The 15,095-nt window shown below is 42.5% G+C and overlaps 1 protein-coding gene across 1 annotated transcript; it reads left to right on the plus strand.

The window, feature by feature from the left end:
- The first annotated feature begins 8,843 nt into the window (after positions 1-8,843).
- On the plus strand, positions 8,844-10,962 carry mos (v-mos Moloney murine sarcoma viral oncogene homolog). Its single transcript, XM_078540474.1, has one exon. The coding sequence runs from the start codon at positions 9,641-9,643 to the stop codon at positions 10,640-10,642; it is 1,002 nt and encodes a 333-aa protein (XP_078396600.1). The 5' UTR covers positions 8,844-9,640; the 3' UTR covers positions 10,643-10,962.
- The last annotated feature ends 4,133 nt before the right edge of the window (positions 10,963-15,095 follow it).

Here is a 15,095-nt window from a genome sequence, read left to right on the forward strand (position 1 = left end):
TTAACTTTTCAGCTGTTAAATTTCAAAGGGGGGTTAGAAGTGATAAGGGACTTTTACAACATACAAAAGGTTCATAAGTAAACAAGGGAAGGTTATTAAATTTTATTTGACCCAAAAGTGGAGGCAATAGGATAACATGAAAGATTTTTATATTTTGGAAAAGTTGAAAAGAGGTGCTGAGAACAATGAAATCTAAGATGAAAGGAGGAGAAGATATTGTGAAGATGGACGTTATTTTTTCTAAATATTTTTGGGAATATGGTGGTATTCTATAAGGGGGTTTTGAGTGTGCATGTGTGTAATTAAACTGGGGGAAGATTAGTAAAGACAGTTTGTCTGTGGGAGCAGAGAGATGAAAGGTCAAGGTGCTAAATGTATGTATTTGTAATTGGAGGCTATTGTGAAGTGGAATGAACAAGTAAACAGATAAAAGCAAAATACTGCAGATGTTGGAAATATGAAATAAAAATAGAAAAGGCTGGAAAAACTCAGCAGGTCTGGCAGCATTTGTGGAAAGAGAAACAGAGTTAATATTTTGAATTCGTATGACTCTTCTTCAGAGCTCGGAAGAGTCATACAGACTTGAAACGTTAACTCTGTTTCTCTCTCCACAAATGCTGCCAGACCTGCTGAGTTTTTCCAGCATTTTCTGTTTTTAGTACAAGTAAATAAGTTGGGTTTGAAATTTTCATTATAAGATAAGTAGGAACTTGACTTTTCAGATATTAAATTTCAAAGAGAATTTAGAAGTGGCAAGGGACTTTTACAACTTACAAAGGTTTCATAGGTAAACAAGGGAAGGTTATTAAATTTTGTGTTGCCCAAAAATGGAGGCAGTAGGAAGACATGAAAGATTTTTATATTTTGGGAAAATTCACTTCAAAGAGGTGCTTAAAACAATGGAGTTTAAGATCAAAGGAGAAAAGGATATTTAAGGAAAGATGTTTAATTGAGTTGTGTTGGCTCTGTGGCTGTCCTAAGACCAGCTCTGTGCTGAGAAAAGTTGTGAATTTGAGCAGCCATCCAATTCCAAGCAAGAGAAGTCTTTGGATTCAGATAACAGTCTGTTCCTTTGGTTCCCTTCCACAGCAGAGTGGAAAAGAGTGAGAAGTCGTGTGGTATACCTTTACTAAGGTAAAAACAGTTTTTGCCTTGGCTCATATTACTGAATTTTTATGGTTAAAAATCTGTAAGGGAGCTGTTGACAAGTAGTTTACTTGTGTGTTTTGACCAAGTGGGTTTGTTGGGTTAATGTTTTGTAAGACTGTTAAATTTTAATCTTGTGTGCTTATGTTTTTTTTTTCTTCTTGTTAATAAATCTTCTAATTTTAAAATCCTAAATGTGTTACTGGGATTCTATGCTTCTGGGATTAGTAGTTATCCCCTGATTTTCCAAATTCAAAACAAAAAAGTTATGATCAGTAAGACAAGTTTCCCTCTGAGATTTGGCTTGCTCAGCAAATAACATCGGCTGCGGTCGTAACAATGTTTAAGGAAAGATGTTAAGTTCAGTTGTGGTGGCTGTGTTGGGGAGATGACCTGAGACCAGCTCTGCGCTGAGAAAAGGTGTGAAATCTGAAACAGCCATCCCGTGGGACCAGAAAATTCTTTGTCTCAGTCCATTTTCTTGGATTTCCACAGCAGAGTGGAAGACAGTGAGAAATCATGTATACCTCTACTAAAGTGACAGCAGTTTTTGCCTTGGGTCATATTACTGGATTTTTATGGTTAAAAATCTGGAAGGGAGCTGTTGACAAGTAGTTTACTTGTGTATTCTAACCGAGGGGTTATTTTGGGTGGGGGGGATTTTTTGTAAGACTGTTTTAACTGTGTAACTTTAATCTTGTGTGCTTAAGTTTTTTTTCTTCTTGTTAATAAAACTTTTAATTTTTAAATCCTACAAGTGTTATTGGGATTCTATGCTTCTGGGATCAGTAGTTCCCTACCTCTGTTTTTTTCAATTTGAAAATGTTATGATCAGTAAGACTTTTCCCTTTGGGATTTGGCTTGCTCAACAAATAATATTGACTGTGGTTGTAACACCTGAGAAGTAAAAAGGTTTTTCACAGCTTTTAGAAGATTCAATAGATATGGATATTCAATGGAGGAGTCTTTGCATTTTTAAAGACTCTTCATAGCCAGCTCTAGCAGCACGAGTCTGACAAGGTTTGAATAAACACAGAAAGGTGCCCTGTTGTCTGTCCATACTTCCATTTTAAAAAGGCTTTTAAACTCAATGGCCAAAATTTTCCCCCCGTCGGAGGGGGAAGTGCAGGTGCGGGCATGGGTGGGCAGCCCTTCGATTGGCATCTCCAATCGGGGCGGTGCTGCCATTTTTAGTGGGCGGGCCAATTAAGCCCTATGCGCTTCCTGTGCGGGGGGGGTGGTGGGGACGGGGGATTCCTAAAATTGGAAGTGCGATCCTTCGCGCACGTGCATGAAGGAGCGCTCCGATCTCCCTGAGACTAAGTGCTGCCTCAGGGAGATCGGTTCCCAAAGTAAAAAAGTTACTGCAGTGAAAATTTCATTCAGAATCCATGTCCCCTCATGTGACAATGTCACATGAGTTGGGACATGGATGTAATGTTAATTAAAAGTGTCTCTTAATTTTTAGATTCAGCAAACCTCATCCCGCCCGTGAATGAGGTTTCATGCTTTTTCATGTGGCTGCCAGCGCTCCCAACCTGCCCGCCAACCTTAAGATTGGACGGGCAGGTCCACTAATGAGCTTAATTGATTTTTAAATGGCCTAAATAGGCCCTTGACAGGTCGGTGGGCGCACAGCTGACTCGGCTGTGCCCCCCTCCGCCTACCTGAAAATGCAAATGACACGGGATGACATTGGGAGTTCTGCCCGACATCATTCCACATCATTTTACATGTCGGCAAACGGGCCCCGCCCCCGCTCGCCGACGGGAAATTTCTTGCCAATGTAAAGGTTTGAAAACAGAAATGTGCCTTTAAAACAGTTGTTCTTAAAATCTATAATATCATAATTACATGTTCATGACACTATCGTGGGCTTTATTAATAGGGGCATCTTCTTCTTAGGCTGTCCTTCGGCGTTGAGGATGACTTGCTTCAACACTAAAAATGAGTTCTCAGATGACGAAAGAGTCCAATGCATGACGTACAGTCTCTGTCATAGGTGGGGCAGATGGTGGTGGGGGGAAAACAGGTGGATGGGGTGCCAGGGTTCGCCAGGCTGCTGATGTTTGGTTTCAGCTAGCCCTTGGCAATGAGACTAGAGGTGTACAACTCCTTCCTGAATGCTTTCCCTCCACTTCGGGCGGTCTTGGGCCAGGGATTCCCAGATGTTGGTGGGGATGTTGCACTTTTTCAGGGAGGCTTTGAGGGTGTCCTTGAAGCATTTCATCTGCCCTCCTGAGGCTCACTTGCCGTGGCGAAGTTCTGAGTAGACCGCTTGTTTTGGGAGTCTCATGTCAGGCATGCAGACGATGTGGCCTGCCTAGCAGAGCTATCGAGCGTGCTCAATGCTTCGATGCTGGGGATGTTGGCCTGAGCGAGAACTCTGATGTTGGTGCGCCTATCCTGTCAATGGATATGCAAGATCTTGCAGAGGCAACATTGGTGGTACTTCTCCAGAGTTTTGAGGTGCCTGCTGTATGTAGTCCACGTCTCTGAGCCATATAGAAGGCTGGGTATCACTACTGCTCTATAGACCATGAGCTTGGTGCTGGATTTGAGGTCCTGGTGTCTTCAAACACTCTCTTCCTCAGGCAGCCAAAGGCTACACTGGCACACTGTTCTGTTGAAGGGTCGTGTGGACCCGAAACGTCAACTCTTTTCTTCTCCACCGATGCTGCCAGACCTGCTGAGTTTTTCCAGGTAATTCTGTTTTTGTTTTGGATTTCCAGCATCCGCAGTAGTTCTTTGTTTTTAACACTGAAGGCAGTGTTGAACCTCATCGATATCTGCCCTTGTTGACAGTAGGTTTCCAAAGTTCGGAAAGTGGTCCACATTATCCAAGCCCTCATCTTTTGATAACCAGGTTGGGGGGGGGCGGGGGGGGGGGGGGGGGGGGGGGGCGGCTGGAGAAAGGGGTGGGGGCAGTGCAGTGTGGAGGGAGCAGGTTGGTAAAGGATCCTTGTGTTACAGATGTTTGGCATAAGGCCCATGCCCTCGTATGCCTTGGGGAAGGTGTTGATGATGGCTTGGAGCTCGGCCTCCGAATGTGCGCAGATGCAAGCATCGTCGGAATACTGTAGTTCAATGACAGAGGATGGGACGACTTTGGATCTGGCCTGCAGGCGGCGGAGGTTGAACAGGTTCCTGTTTGTTCTGTAGTTTAGCTCCAATCAACTGAAGGTGAGAAGGAGCATTGCGACAAGGAAGATTGAGAAGAGTGTCGGTGCGATGACACAGCCTTGCTTGACCCCGGTCCGAATGTGGATTGGGTCTGTGGTGGATCCATTGGTCAGGATCACAGCTTGCATGTCATCATGGAGCAGGTGGAGGATGGTGACAAACTTTTAGAGGCAGCCAAAACAGAGCAGAATTCTCCATAACCCTTTGAGGTTGACAGTGCTAAATGCTATTGTGAGGTCAAAGAAGGCCATGTATAAGGGTTGCTGCTGTTCCCTGCATTTCTCTTGCCTGCCTGTTGTGTCCCTTGCTGGGCGAAATCCACATTGCAACTCTGGGAGGAGCTCTTCAACCACTGGGAGAAAGTCAATTGAAGAGGATTCTTGCAATGACCTTCCCTGTGGCCGACAGCAGGGAGATTCCTCTATAGTTACCGCAGTCAGGCTTGTCACCTTTCTTGAAATTGGTCACGATTATGGCCTCTCTGAGATTTCCTGGCATGCTCTCCTCCTCCCAGATAAGGGAGATGAGGCCAAGTATTCATACCAATAGTGCTTCTCTGCCATGCTTTAGTGCTTCGGCGGGGATTCCATCTATTCCTGATGCCTTGTGACTCTTTAGCTGTCAAATGGCCTTTTCTACCTCGTGCTGGGTTGGGGTTGTGCTGTGATGATGGCAGGTAGCATGCTGTGGGATGGAGTCAAGGCACTCACATTGTAGACAGAGTCTGTCAAAAAGATCTTCAAAGTGCACCTTCCAGCGGTTGCTAACTGCCTCTCTGTCCTTGATGAGCACCTCTCCATTCTTAGCCAGCAGTGAAGTGGGGTCTTGGGTGCCTGGACCATAGGTGGTCTTGACTGCGCTTAAAAAACCTCGCATGTCATGGTTGCTAGCTAACTGCTGGATCTCCTGCGCTTTCTCCATCCTCCATCTGTTCTTTAGATTGTAGATTTTTAGCTGGACCTCAGCCTTCAGCCGTCTGTAGAGCTGCTTATTTGCTCTCGAATTGGGTTGCTGTTTCAGATTCAGAAATGTCTTGCACTTGTGGCTTATCAGCTCCTGGATCTCCTGGTCGTTCTCATCAAACCAGTCTTGGTATTTCCTGGTTGAGTGACCAAGCGTCTCTTCGCAGGTGCTGATGATGGAGGCCTTGAGGGCAGACCAGGTGCTGTGGACGCTCTGCGTCTCTGGGTCACCGAGAGTCGCCAGGTTGGCAGTGAGGCGCTGGCTGAATAGGGCTCTCTTATCAGGGTCCTTGAGTGCCTCAGTGTTGATTTTCTTGCGGCATTGTTTCCATTGCCATCGCTGCTTTGGGGCCACATTGATGTTGATACAGCGAATTAGGCAGTGGTCCATCCAGCAGTTGTCAGCTCCTGTCATGGCACAGGTGATACACACATCCTTGCAGCCCCTCACTTGGGCAATGACATAGTGGAGCAAGGCCTTGTACTTGTCTCTCTGACAGAACGGGGTGTTGGTTATGACAAGGCTGTGTTCTAGGCATTTTGTCAGGAGTAGGGTACCGTTGGTGTTCGATTTTCCTACCCCTTCTCTGCCATAATAGGGGCATAGAGTACATAAGAAAGGAGGTTATGTTGAATTTGTATTGGACACTAGTTCTGCCTCAGCTGGTGTATTGTATCTAGTTCTGGGTGCCACACTTCTGGAAGGATGTAAAGGCACTGGAGGAGTTCAGAAAAGATTCATGAGAATGATTCCAGAGATGAGGAACTTCAATTATGAAGATAGATTAGAGAAGTTGGATCTGTTTTCCTCAGAGAAAAGAAGTTTGAGAGGGGGCTTGATAGAGGGATTCAAAATTATGAGGGATCCGGACAGAGTAGATAGGGAGAAACTGTTCCCACTTGTGAAAGGATTGAGAATGAGAAGGCACAGATTTAAAATAATTAGCAAAAGTGATACAAGAAAAAACTTTTTTATGCAGCGAGTGGTTAAGGTCTGGAATGCGCTGCCCGTGAGTTTGGTGGAGGCAGGTTCAATTAAAGCTTCTAAAAGGGAATTAGACTTATCTAAAAAGGAACAAAGTGCAGGGCTACAGGAAGAAGGCGGGAGAATGGCACTAAACTAATTGCTCATTTGGAGAACTAGTGCAGACGTTGGATTGAAAGGCCTCCTTCTGTGCTGTAACAATTCTGTGATGAGAATGTAGGAACTCACTGCAATGAGAAATGATTGAAGCTGATGGCATGAAACATTTAAGAGGAGGTTTGATGCACAAGAGGTAATTATGAATAATGGGATAGGATATTCTACTTACTTCTCCCCCTATTATATTATTACCTGTCAGCAAACTTGATCATAAAACCTTCATGTCACTGCTGCTGAAAGTGACAGATTTTGCAGCAACCTATTCTAACCTTACATTTTTCCCTCTAGATATGCCTGGAGAAGAAGAAGCAGAGCACCAAAATGAAGAACCAGGCTCCTCTGTTTTCTCCTATGTCAACACTTTTTTCACAAAAGCAATTGCTCTCTCCCTCAAGCACCAGCAAAGACATCCACCTAAGGAGAGCCAGAGAGAAATCCATGGAACACAAGCATACAAGAACAGCTGGGGTTGGAATGTAAGAAAAATATTGCAGTACGGAGGCTCTGGAGAGATTATTCTCTGCTGAAGAGTTTGGGGATTCAGATTTCATAGGCCTTGCTTTTAAGAGAAAGTTCTTGCAGAACAGCAAACATGTGCCTAAGCACTGGGGATGATCTTCAACTGTGGCCATCAGATGGCAGGTCAATTGAAGTATCCCATTATTCACTTTTCTAGTATCCTGATGGGTGACTTCTCAGGATTACAATCTGTCCTGGACTATGTGGCAGTTCCAGGCAGATTTACAGCATAGATCCTCATGACAGAAGTCCTAATGGCAATCTGTCCTTCATCTTTAGATGTTCAGATTGCTACCTTAGAGATCTGCATTATCAGATTGGAGAGGATTTCACATCCAGCCTTCTTGTTTTTGAGGCTGGAATACAGACCAGTATCAAATAATGCTTCACTGATATCATTAATATTATTAAGGCTGCTTTCCTACAGATAGGTAGCTATGCAGAGCCAGTGCCTGCTAATGATGGCATGGTAGAAATGTGTTCAGGTGATGGAACTGTCATTCAGATCAGATGTACATACATGCTCTTCTACCACCCGCCAAGGGTGATGCATATATAACACAAAGAAGGCAAGGCCAGACCAGCCATGCAGCAAACAACACAAGAGATGTTAGGACTTAGCTGCTACAAGGCAAGAGCCACATCAATCCAAAGAGGCTCATATCAACACCAGGCAGCTAGTCATCCCACAATCTCCTGCCCCTCATGCACCTAAGAGGAACATTCAGTTAGCACTAGGTACATATACATTGAGCTCTGATTAAAATTTCTCTAAAGTTGTGCACACATGTTATTACTAGCAAGATTTGAAGTGACTTTGAATAGGTAATGTAACTTGAAATTGTGTGAATTGACGCACATCAAAAGGATTCTGTAGATGTTATGTTAGTGATGGGAAGGGGGAAGATGTACATGGCAAAGTGGCTAAATGTGATATTCAAGGGAATAGCTGTATCAGTATGGCCTAACTGTTACTTGCAACCAAGAAAAGGTTGTATTCCACATCTTCAAGCTGTTACTGCTGCTCCTCTGACAAATATAGGTCGAAATACTTTTACCTGTGAAGATACCAGCTGGATGACATCTTTCTCCAATACAACCTCAACATTTTGGCTCAGGAGTCTGCAACCTCCAGCTCAGGATAATTTGAATTCAACATTACCCTTCTTTTAATATCCTTTCCACCATTTCCCATTCTGGCATGTTTTTAACCCGATTATTTAGTCTATACATGAAATTTTCAATATAAGCTACACTGCAATTCAGCCTTCCAGCCCTGAATATTTCTTGAAAAAAAAACATAACTCATCATGCTCTAAATCAACCTGCTCAAGTGGTATACCTGCACCATGGTTATAGATAATGCCTTTGGTTGGAGGTACAGGTTTCACGGTTAAGAACCATTATTACTTTTAATATAGCGGAGATGGTAAATGATTCCGAACGCGGTATTCGAAGCTCTTTTTGTACCAGAATCAGGAACCGAAAAAAAGTCTTAATTCCACGCATCTGAAGTCCGTTTTAAAGGTGATGTTAGTAGCAAAGTTGGAGTTAAAAAAAGCAAGTCAAAAAAGAAAATTCAGAGTTAGGTCTATTTTAATTTCTCTTTTTTTTTCTATTGATACATTCAATGCATACACATTATATATGCAAATTATGCATTCTAGAAGAGCTACTTGGCAATTTGCCAACTGTTTGGTTTATGGATGCCGAACTTTCGTTTTGTGGTTCTCTTATTTTACGATAAAATAAAGCGTTTTATTTTAGCCATTTCTTTTTAAAAAAAGGCTCTCCAGGTTAAAAAAAAGTTTGAGACCTCTCCCTACCTCTCTGTTCCCTTTCTTATTATTCCAAGAAACCGGGGGATGGGAGAAAGAAATCCCCAATTTGAAACCCATATCGTGTACTGTTTGGAGATTAAAGGAATCCCTCAGCAAACGGCAGAAAGGCAAATATTAAATGAGCCGTCGGAAATTTAAAAAAAATTAAACTAGTGGACCACAAAGTTTAAAATAGTTGGTTCGCTCTTAATATTGATTTCTGCCTTATCCAACAATATAAGCACGTTTGCCGCTGAGAGGAAAAGAGGCGACGCTGAAAGAATTATTAGCTTTATTTCAGTTTATTTAAATACACACCCATTTAATGATAGGAACTTCTATTGTCTGTTGGAGAGAAAGTTAAAAAAGGTGGGTACTAAAATGGATGGGAATCTGGGTCGCAGATCACCCACCAAAAATCAAACAGCATAGGGAGAAAATACTATAGGGATCCAAATCTGAAGTATAGTTTGAATTATCCACACTTTCATGGAGTTACTGTAAACGGGGATGGGTATTTAACCATTTCAATTATTTAATTAACTAAAAACGCATTATATTTTCAGACCTTTATGGTCATTCGATGTTTTTTGAATATCACTTATTTAAATGTGTTGCTAATTAACCAGCAGTTTGCTCTGAACGAAGAATGACCCGAGATGTACTGGTTCGAAATAAAACGTTTAATTGCAACTGGTCTCTACTACTGAGTCCTACCTGTTCGTTTTTGGACTTAGCCAATTCCCTGGATGTGTTCAACGAGCGCCTGACTTTGCTAACAATCTGCAGATGTAACTCGTTGACACATCAATTAATGGTCAGCAATAAAAGATGCTGCACCTTTCAGTGTATACTACGGGGAAATAATGCCGTCGCCTATCCCAATTCACCGGATTTTACCGAGAGGATTTTCGCCTGCTGTAACTCTAAGGCCTTGCAGCAGCCCCAACCAACTCCCAGGAAAGGGTCAACAGTTCTCTTTCACAAAGCCATATAAGGCGTTAGTGCGATGTTCTTGGTACACGGTAATCTGGGATGAACTAAAGTTACTTGATCTTTTGGGTTCAGGAGGTTTCGGGTGGGTTTATAGAGGCACTTATTATGGTCAAACTGTAGCAATAAAGAAAGTGAGAAAATGTACTAAGAACAAACTGGCTGCTAGGCAGAGTTTCTGGGCAGAGCTGAATGTCGCTCACCTGATCCATGAGAACATTGTGAAAGTTGTAGCAGCCACTACATCTGTCCCCACAGATCCAGAGGTTGAGGATAGTGTGGGCACGATCATCATGGAATATGCCGGAGGAACAAGCCTGGACCACAGGATTTATAACTGTACAGACCCGCTAGATATGAGAGGGTGTTTAACATTTTCTAATGACATCATGAGTGGATTGACTTTCCTCCACTCGCATCACATTGTTCACCTGGATCTAAAACCAGCTAACGTCTTGATTACAGAGGCGGGACGGTGTAAAATTGGAGATTTTGGATGTTCTCTCAAACTGACGACTGGCAATGACTTTACTCCCAATGTCCAATTGCGGCACCTTGCTGGGACCTACACTCACCGGGCGCCCGAACTGCTGAGGGGTTGTAGTGCTACTTTAAAGGCGGATATTTACTCTTTTGCGATCACACTGTGGCAGATGATGAGCAGAGATCAGCCTTATTCTGGCGATCGCCAATGTGTAATGTATGCAGTAGTGGCTTACAACCGACGTCCGTCTTTTTCAGCTATTTTCAATGAATCCCCGATGGGCCGGAAAATTCGATCAATCATCAACCACTGCTGGGAAGTTAAACCAAATGATAGACCTAGTGCAAAACAATTATTGGAAAGTATTAATTTCCTTAAAGCACAGTTATAGCATTAAGTTAATACATATGTTTTCTTTAAAATATAAATATATTGTAGTTTTTTTTCAGTAAAGGGCGACATTTTAAAAAGAACTGACAATGTCTAAATAAAGAAAAGCCTAAAGTCCTAATGTCCCATTCTGTTCAACTCATTGTTTTATATTAGCCGAGTAACGGCAATTGGGCGTGAAGTAGGAACTTAGTATCAGTATTATTCGTTTTTTTTTTGTGTGTCTGTTTATTCTATAGAAAAACAAGTCTATGTACCCTGTTAATGAAATTTCTTGGCTTTCGGTATGGGCTCCTCTGCCCATACAGAAATTTGTGCTGATTTTCCAATTGCCTGAAGTGTCTTTATCTGAACTAAAGCTGTAATAAAGAATGCAGTTATACTGATGCTATACATTTTACTAGTGCCATATTTACAACTGCTATGATCTGTGTCTGAACATAATGCTTAAAAAGTTAAATTTGTAAATTTTGAGCTTGGATGGAAATGTATTTTGGCTGTAGTTTGAGGAGTGTTGTGAAACTGCTCCCTCCATTGTAAGGGATGGAGTGTCTTGCCTCATTCAGTATGGTAAAGCTAATGCTGAATGGATTGGTTTCTTAGGCCTTGGGAAACCTGACGGCTAAAAGGTGGTAGTGACTGTAGCAGTCAAGTCGTGCAGAGTATTCTTTGTGGGACAGTAGGAGTAGTCTCTCTTGGATCCTTAGTAAATCTTTTGCCCTGAGTGTCCTACCCTCTGCTTCAAAACTGTAACCCTTAGCATTCCTGTGATCTATCTCTTTTTTGCTCTGGCTTGGTTTTGTTATCACTCCCTGGTTGCTGGGAATCTCCCCCGATCTTGTTGGCTGGGAAATTGAACTTCAAGGTCCTGATAAAGGCAGCATTGGCAGAGAACAAGAGCAGGGGAACAGTGCAGACCTAAGATGTTTTTTTTTCAAGGAGTGACATAACGGCAGCAGGTGATTGGGTAGATTTTTTACACTCAACTAGGCAGTGGTTTAAGCTAAGACTGGGAAACTATAAAGTAGTCAGTTGGTAGTACAGAACTTAGTATTGCTGAAACAGAGAGATGTCAAAGCTTTTTGTCTTGCACTCACCAGGACACTTCACAAGAATACCAATATAAGGGAAAAACAGCCATGCCCCTGGCCTTGGATAATGTTAGGGTCAGCTTCTAAATTTTTTCCTTGCAAAGTCTGTGCCACCTTAATATCCTTCAATAGTCCCTCTGCTTTGTCAGCCCTCCAATTCTTGACACTTTCCTCCTGTTGAGCCTGACGCTCCTTTTACTCTGACCTGATGTTGCAGATATTCTATCACATTCCTGGAAGTTTCCTCCTGTGCTTTCTTCTCCTGCCTTTCATCAGCCAACTCACTACAGCCTTTCTGTCACTTGCCCTGATTTCTAATTCCCTTTTTTCTTCTAATCTCTTGACTCTGAGAATCTCTATTTGTTTCTGCATATACCATAACCAAATTCCCTTTCTTTTGATTTCCTATGTAGGCTACTACCTGCCCATTCTGCCACCCTCTCCTGGGGACTGTCAGAGTACATCATTCCCAGCACCCACTATATGGAAATATTTACCTTGCCCAATGCATATGAGGATATCCTATCCTCCATTGAGGGGTTTCTTGCCCTTGACCCTGTCCAGCTTTTTGTTAACTTTAATATCAGTTATCATTGTATGAACAACTCTCCTATTTGAGGTAACACAGTAATAGCACCTGGATCCAGGGCTGATAAAGGTTTGAATGATCCTATTCCTCTTGGGAGGAACCAATCGTAGTTGCAATGCTAGATTCCAGTACTATATTGTGGTGCAGACCTCAGTGGCATTATCATTCCTTGTGCCATAGTATTGATAATCAGTCTCTTAATTGCTTGAGGTAATGGCATTTCCCTGGTACCATAAACACTGATAGCAACCAGTCAACGTCCAAACCATTTTGATGAACCACTGTTTTTACCAAATGTCTGAATTAACTCCTGCTGCCCGACCCTGTGCTGCTGACTGCAGCTGGGCTTTTGTATTTTATAGTTCTAAACACGAGGTCAAAACCTCTGTGGGTTTGGATTATTTTATTCCACAAATATCCCAGTTGGAGGGGATTCTGATCTTCCAATGCAAAGAGTGCTGATTGGTTAGCAAGGGGAATTGCCATAGAGAATGCACTAATTATGGTGGCTGACAGTTAACTGCCAAGCATTGTTTGAAATTTAAACTAGGCAGATTGACCTTGATTGATCAAGGCATTCCCCTGAGGAATGAGTTGCTGGTTAATGAGGTATTCAATGCACTATCACATTGTTTCTAGATGAAACAGGTGGAATGTATGTACATGTTCTTTGTCTGCAAAGAACAGGGCCCTGTGTATTAATATATGTAGCTTCCAGTACACACATGTGCCACACTGAGCTCGAATGATCTTAAATTGGTTGTCAGCATAATTCTTAGCACACTGAGGGATTATTAGCAAATGTTATACGTTCGTGGAATCACATCTAATGTTGGACACTTTTGAGCTTTGCAAGCACGGGCTGGTTGGGTAAGGTTTGCACCCTGCTTGTTGCAAACAGCGGCTGGGACATGCTGTTTGATATGATCTGCCAGTCTTTGGGATGTATGCCTACATACCCAGCATTACACTGGCACTGAATTTCCTATACCACATTACTTATTTGTGTGATAGGCAGAATGTCTTTTAGGCTTGACAGTAGCATCCAGTTAACGGTGAATACCACTCGTGAAACAGCTAGCTTCACCTGTTGCTCAAATTTTTGAGATACCTTGCCCTTCTAGGATAATTGGAGGTAGACTGGGCACTTTTCAGGGCTGAAAGTGATGGCCTGAGGCCTGTTCATGAGCTTATGTAATATACAGCGTGAAATGATCTGATCAGGGTAGCCATTATACTGCAGAGTGCCTTTGATGCATACTTTTTTCAGCAATAAAGTACTGTTACATTTATAGCATACCCTGGTTATTAGTTTAACCAGTTAAGTGAATTAGCATTGGAGTATTAACACAACAGGTCTAGAGGCATCAAGAATAATTTGTGAACTAGATCCTATAAGAAGGGATAGATTTCTAAGATCATGAATGGACTGCAAATCAAAGTAGGAGGGAGAGGGGAGCTTGGTGAAATTGAAATCACTTGGGGGAAATGGTACTGAGCGGCGGGCGGGCAAGTCTCGGTCTCAATGGACTACATCCTAGGGTCTTAAAAGAGGTGGCTAATGAGGTATTCAATTAGGTACTAATTTTCGAAAATTCGCTAGACTCTGGAAAGGTTCCATCAGACTGGAAAGTAGCAAATAACCCTCTATTCAAGAAGGGAGGGAGGTGGGAAACTATAGGCCAGTTATCTTGACATCTGTCGTGGGGTAATTCTTAGAATCTATCATGAAGTTATAGCTGAGCACTTAGTGTTTGAGGCAATCAGGAAGAGTCAGCATGGTTTTGTGAAAGGAAAATCATGTTTAACCAATTTATCAGAGTTTGAAGAAGTAACATGCGTGGTGGATAAAGGGAAGCCTATAGACATACTGTACTTGGATTTCTAGAAGGCACCTGAAAGTGCCACATCAAAGTTTTTTACAGAAAATAAAAGCGCATGGAGTCGGGGTAACATATTAGCATGGATAGAAGATTGGCTGGCAGAAAGCAGAGTATGCATAAATTGGTCTTTTTCAGATTGGCAGGCTGTGATGAGTGGAGACCCACAGGGGTCTGTGCTGGGGCCTCCTTTTTGATTTGCATCAATAACTTGGATATGGGGAGTGAAGACATGGTAGCTAAATTTGCAGATGAGACAAAGATAGGTAGGAAAGTATGTTGTGAAGAGGACATGAGGCTGCAGATGGATATAGATGGTTGAGTGAGTGGGCAAAGATCTGGCAAATGGAGTTTAATGTGGGGAAAATGTGAAGCTCTTCACTTTGGCAGGAAGAACAAAAAAGGGTATTACTTAAATGGAGAACAGTTGGATAATTCAGAGGTGCAAAGGGGTCTAGGTGTTCTAGTACATGAGTCACAGTTAGTATCTAGGTACAGAAAGTAATTAAGAAGGATCATGGAACCCTTTATTACGAGAGGGATTGAACACAAGTAAAGATGTTATGCTTCAGTTCTACAGGGCATTGAGGAGACTGCACTTCGAAAACTATGTGTAGTTTTGGCCTCCTTAATTAGGGAAGGATGTATGCATTGGAGGCAGTTCAAAGGAGGTTTACTGGATTGATACCTGGAATGAGTGGGTTGTCTTATGAGGAAAGGTTGGGCAGACTGGGCTTGTTTCCACTGGAGTTTAGAAGAGTGTGGGGTGATTTGATTGAAGTATACAAGATCCTGAAAGGCCTTGACAAGGTGGACATCAAAAGGATGTTTTCTTTTATGGGTGGGTCCAGGACTAAGGGGCACTGTTTTAAAATTGAAGGTTGCCCTTTTAGG

Source organism: Cetorhinus maximus, chromosome 4, assembly GCF_964194155.1.
Source record: "Cetorhinus maximus chromosome 4, sCetMax3.hap1.1, whole genome shotgun sequence".
NCBI lineage: Eukaryota > Metazoa > Chordata > Chondrichthyes > Lamniformes > Cetorhinidae > Cetorhinus > Cetorhinus maximus.

Coding starts and splice junctions, on each gene's coding strand:
- mos (XM_078540474.1), top strand. CDS start 9,641: ATGCCGTCGCCTATCCCAATTCACCGGATTTTACCGAGAGGATTTTCG.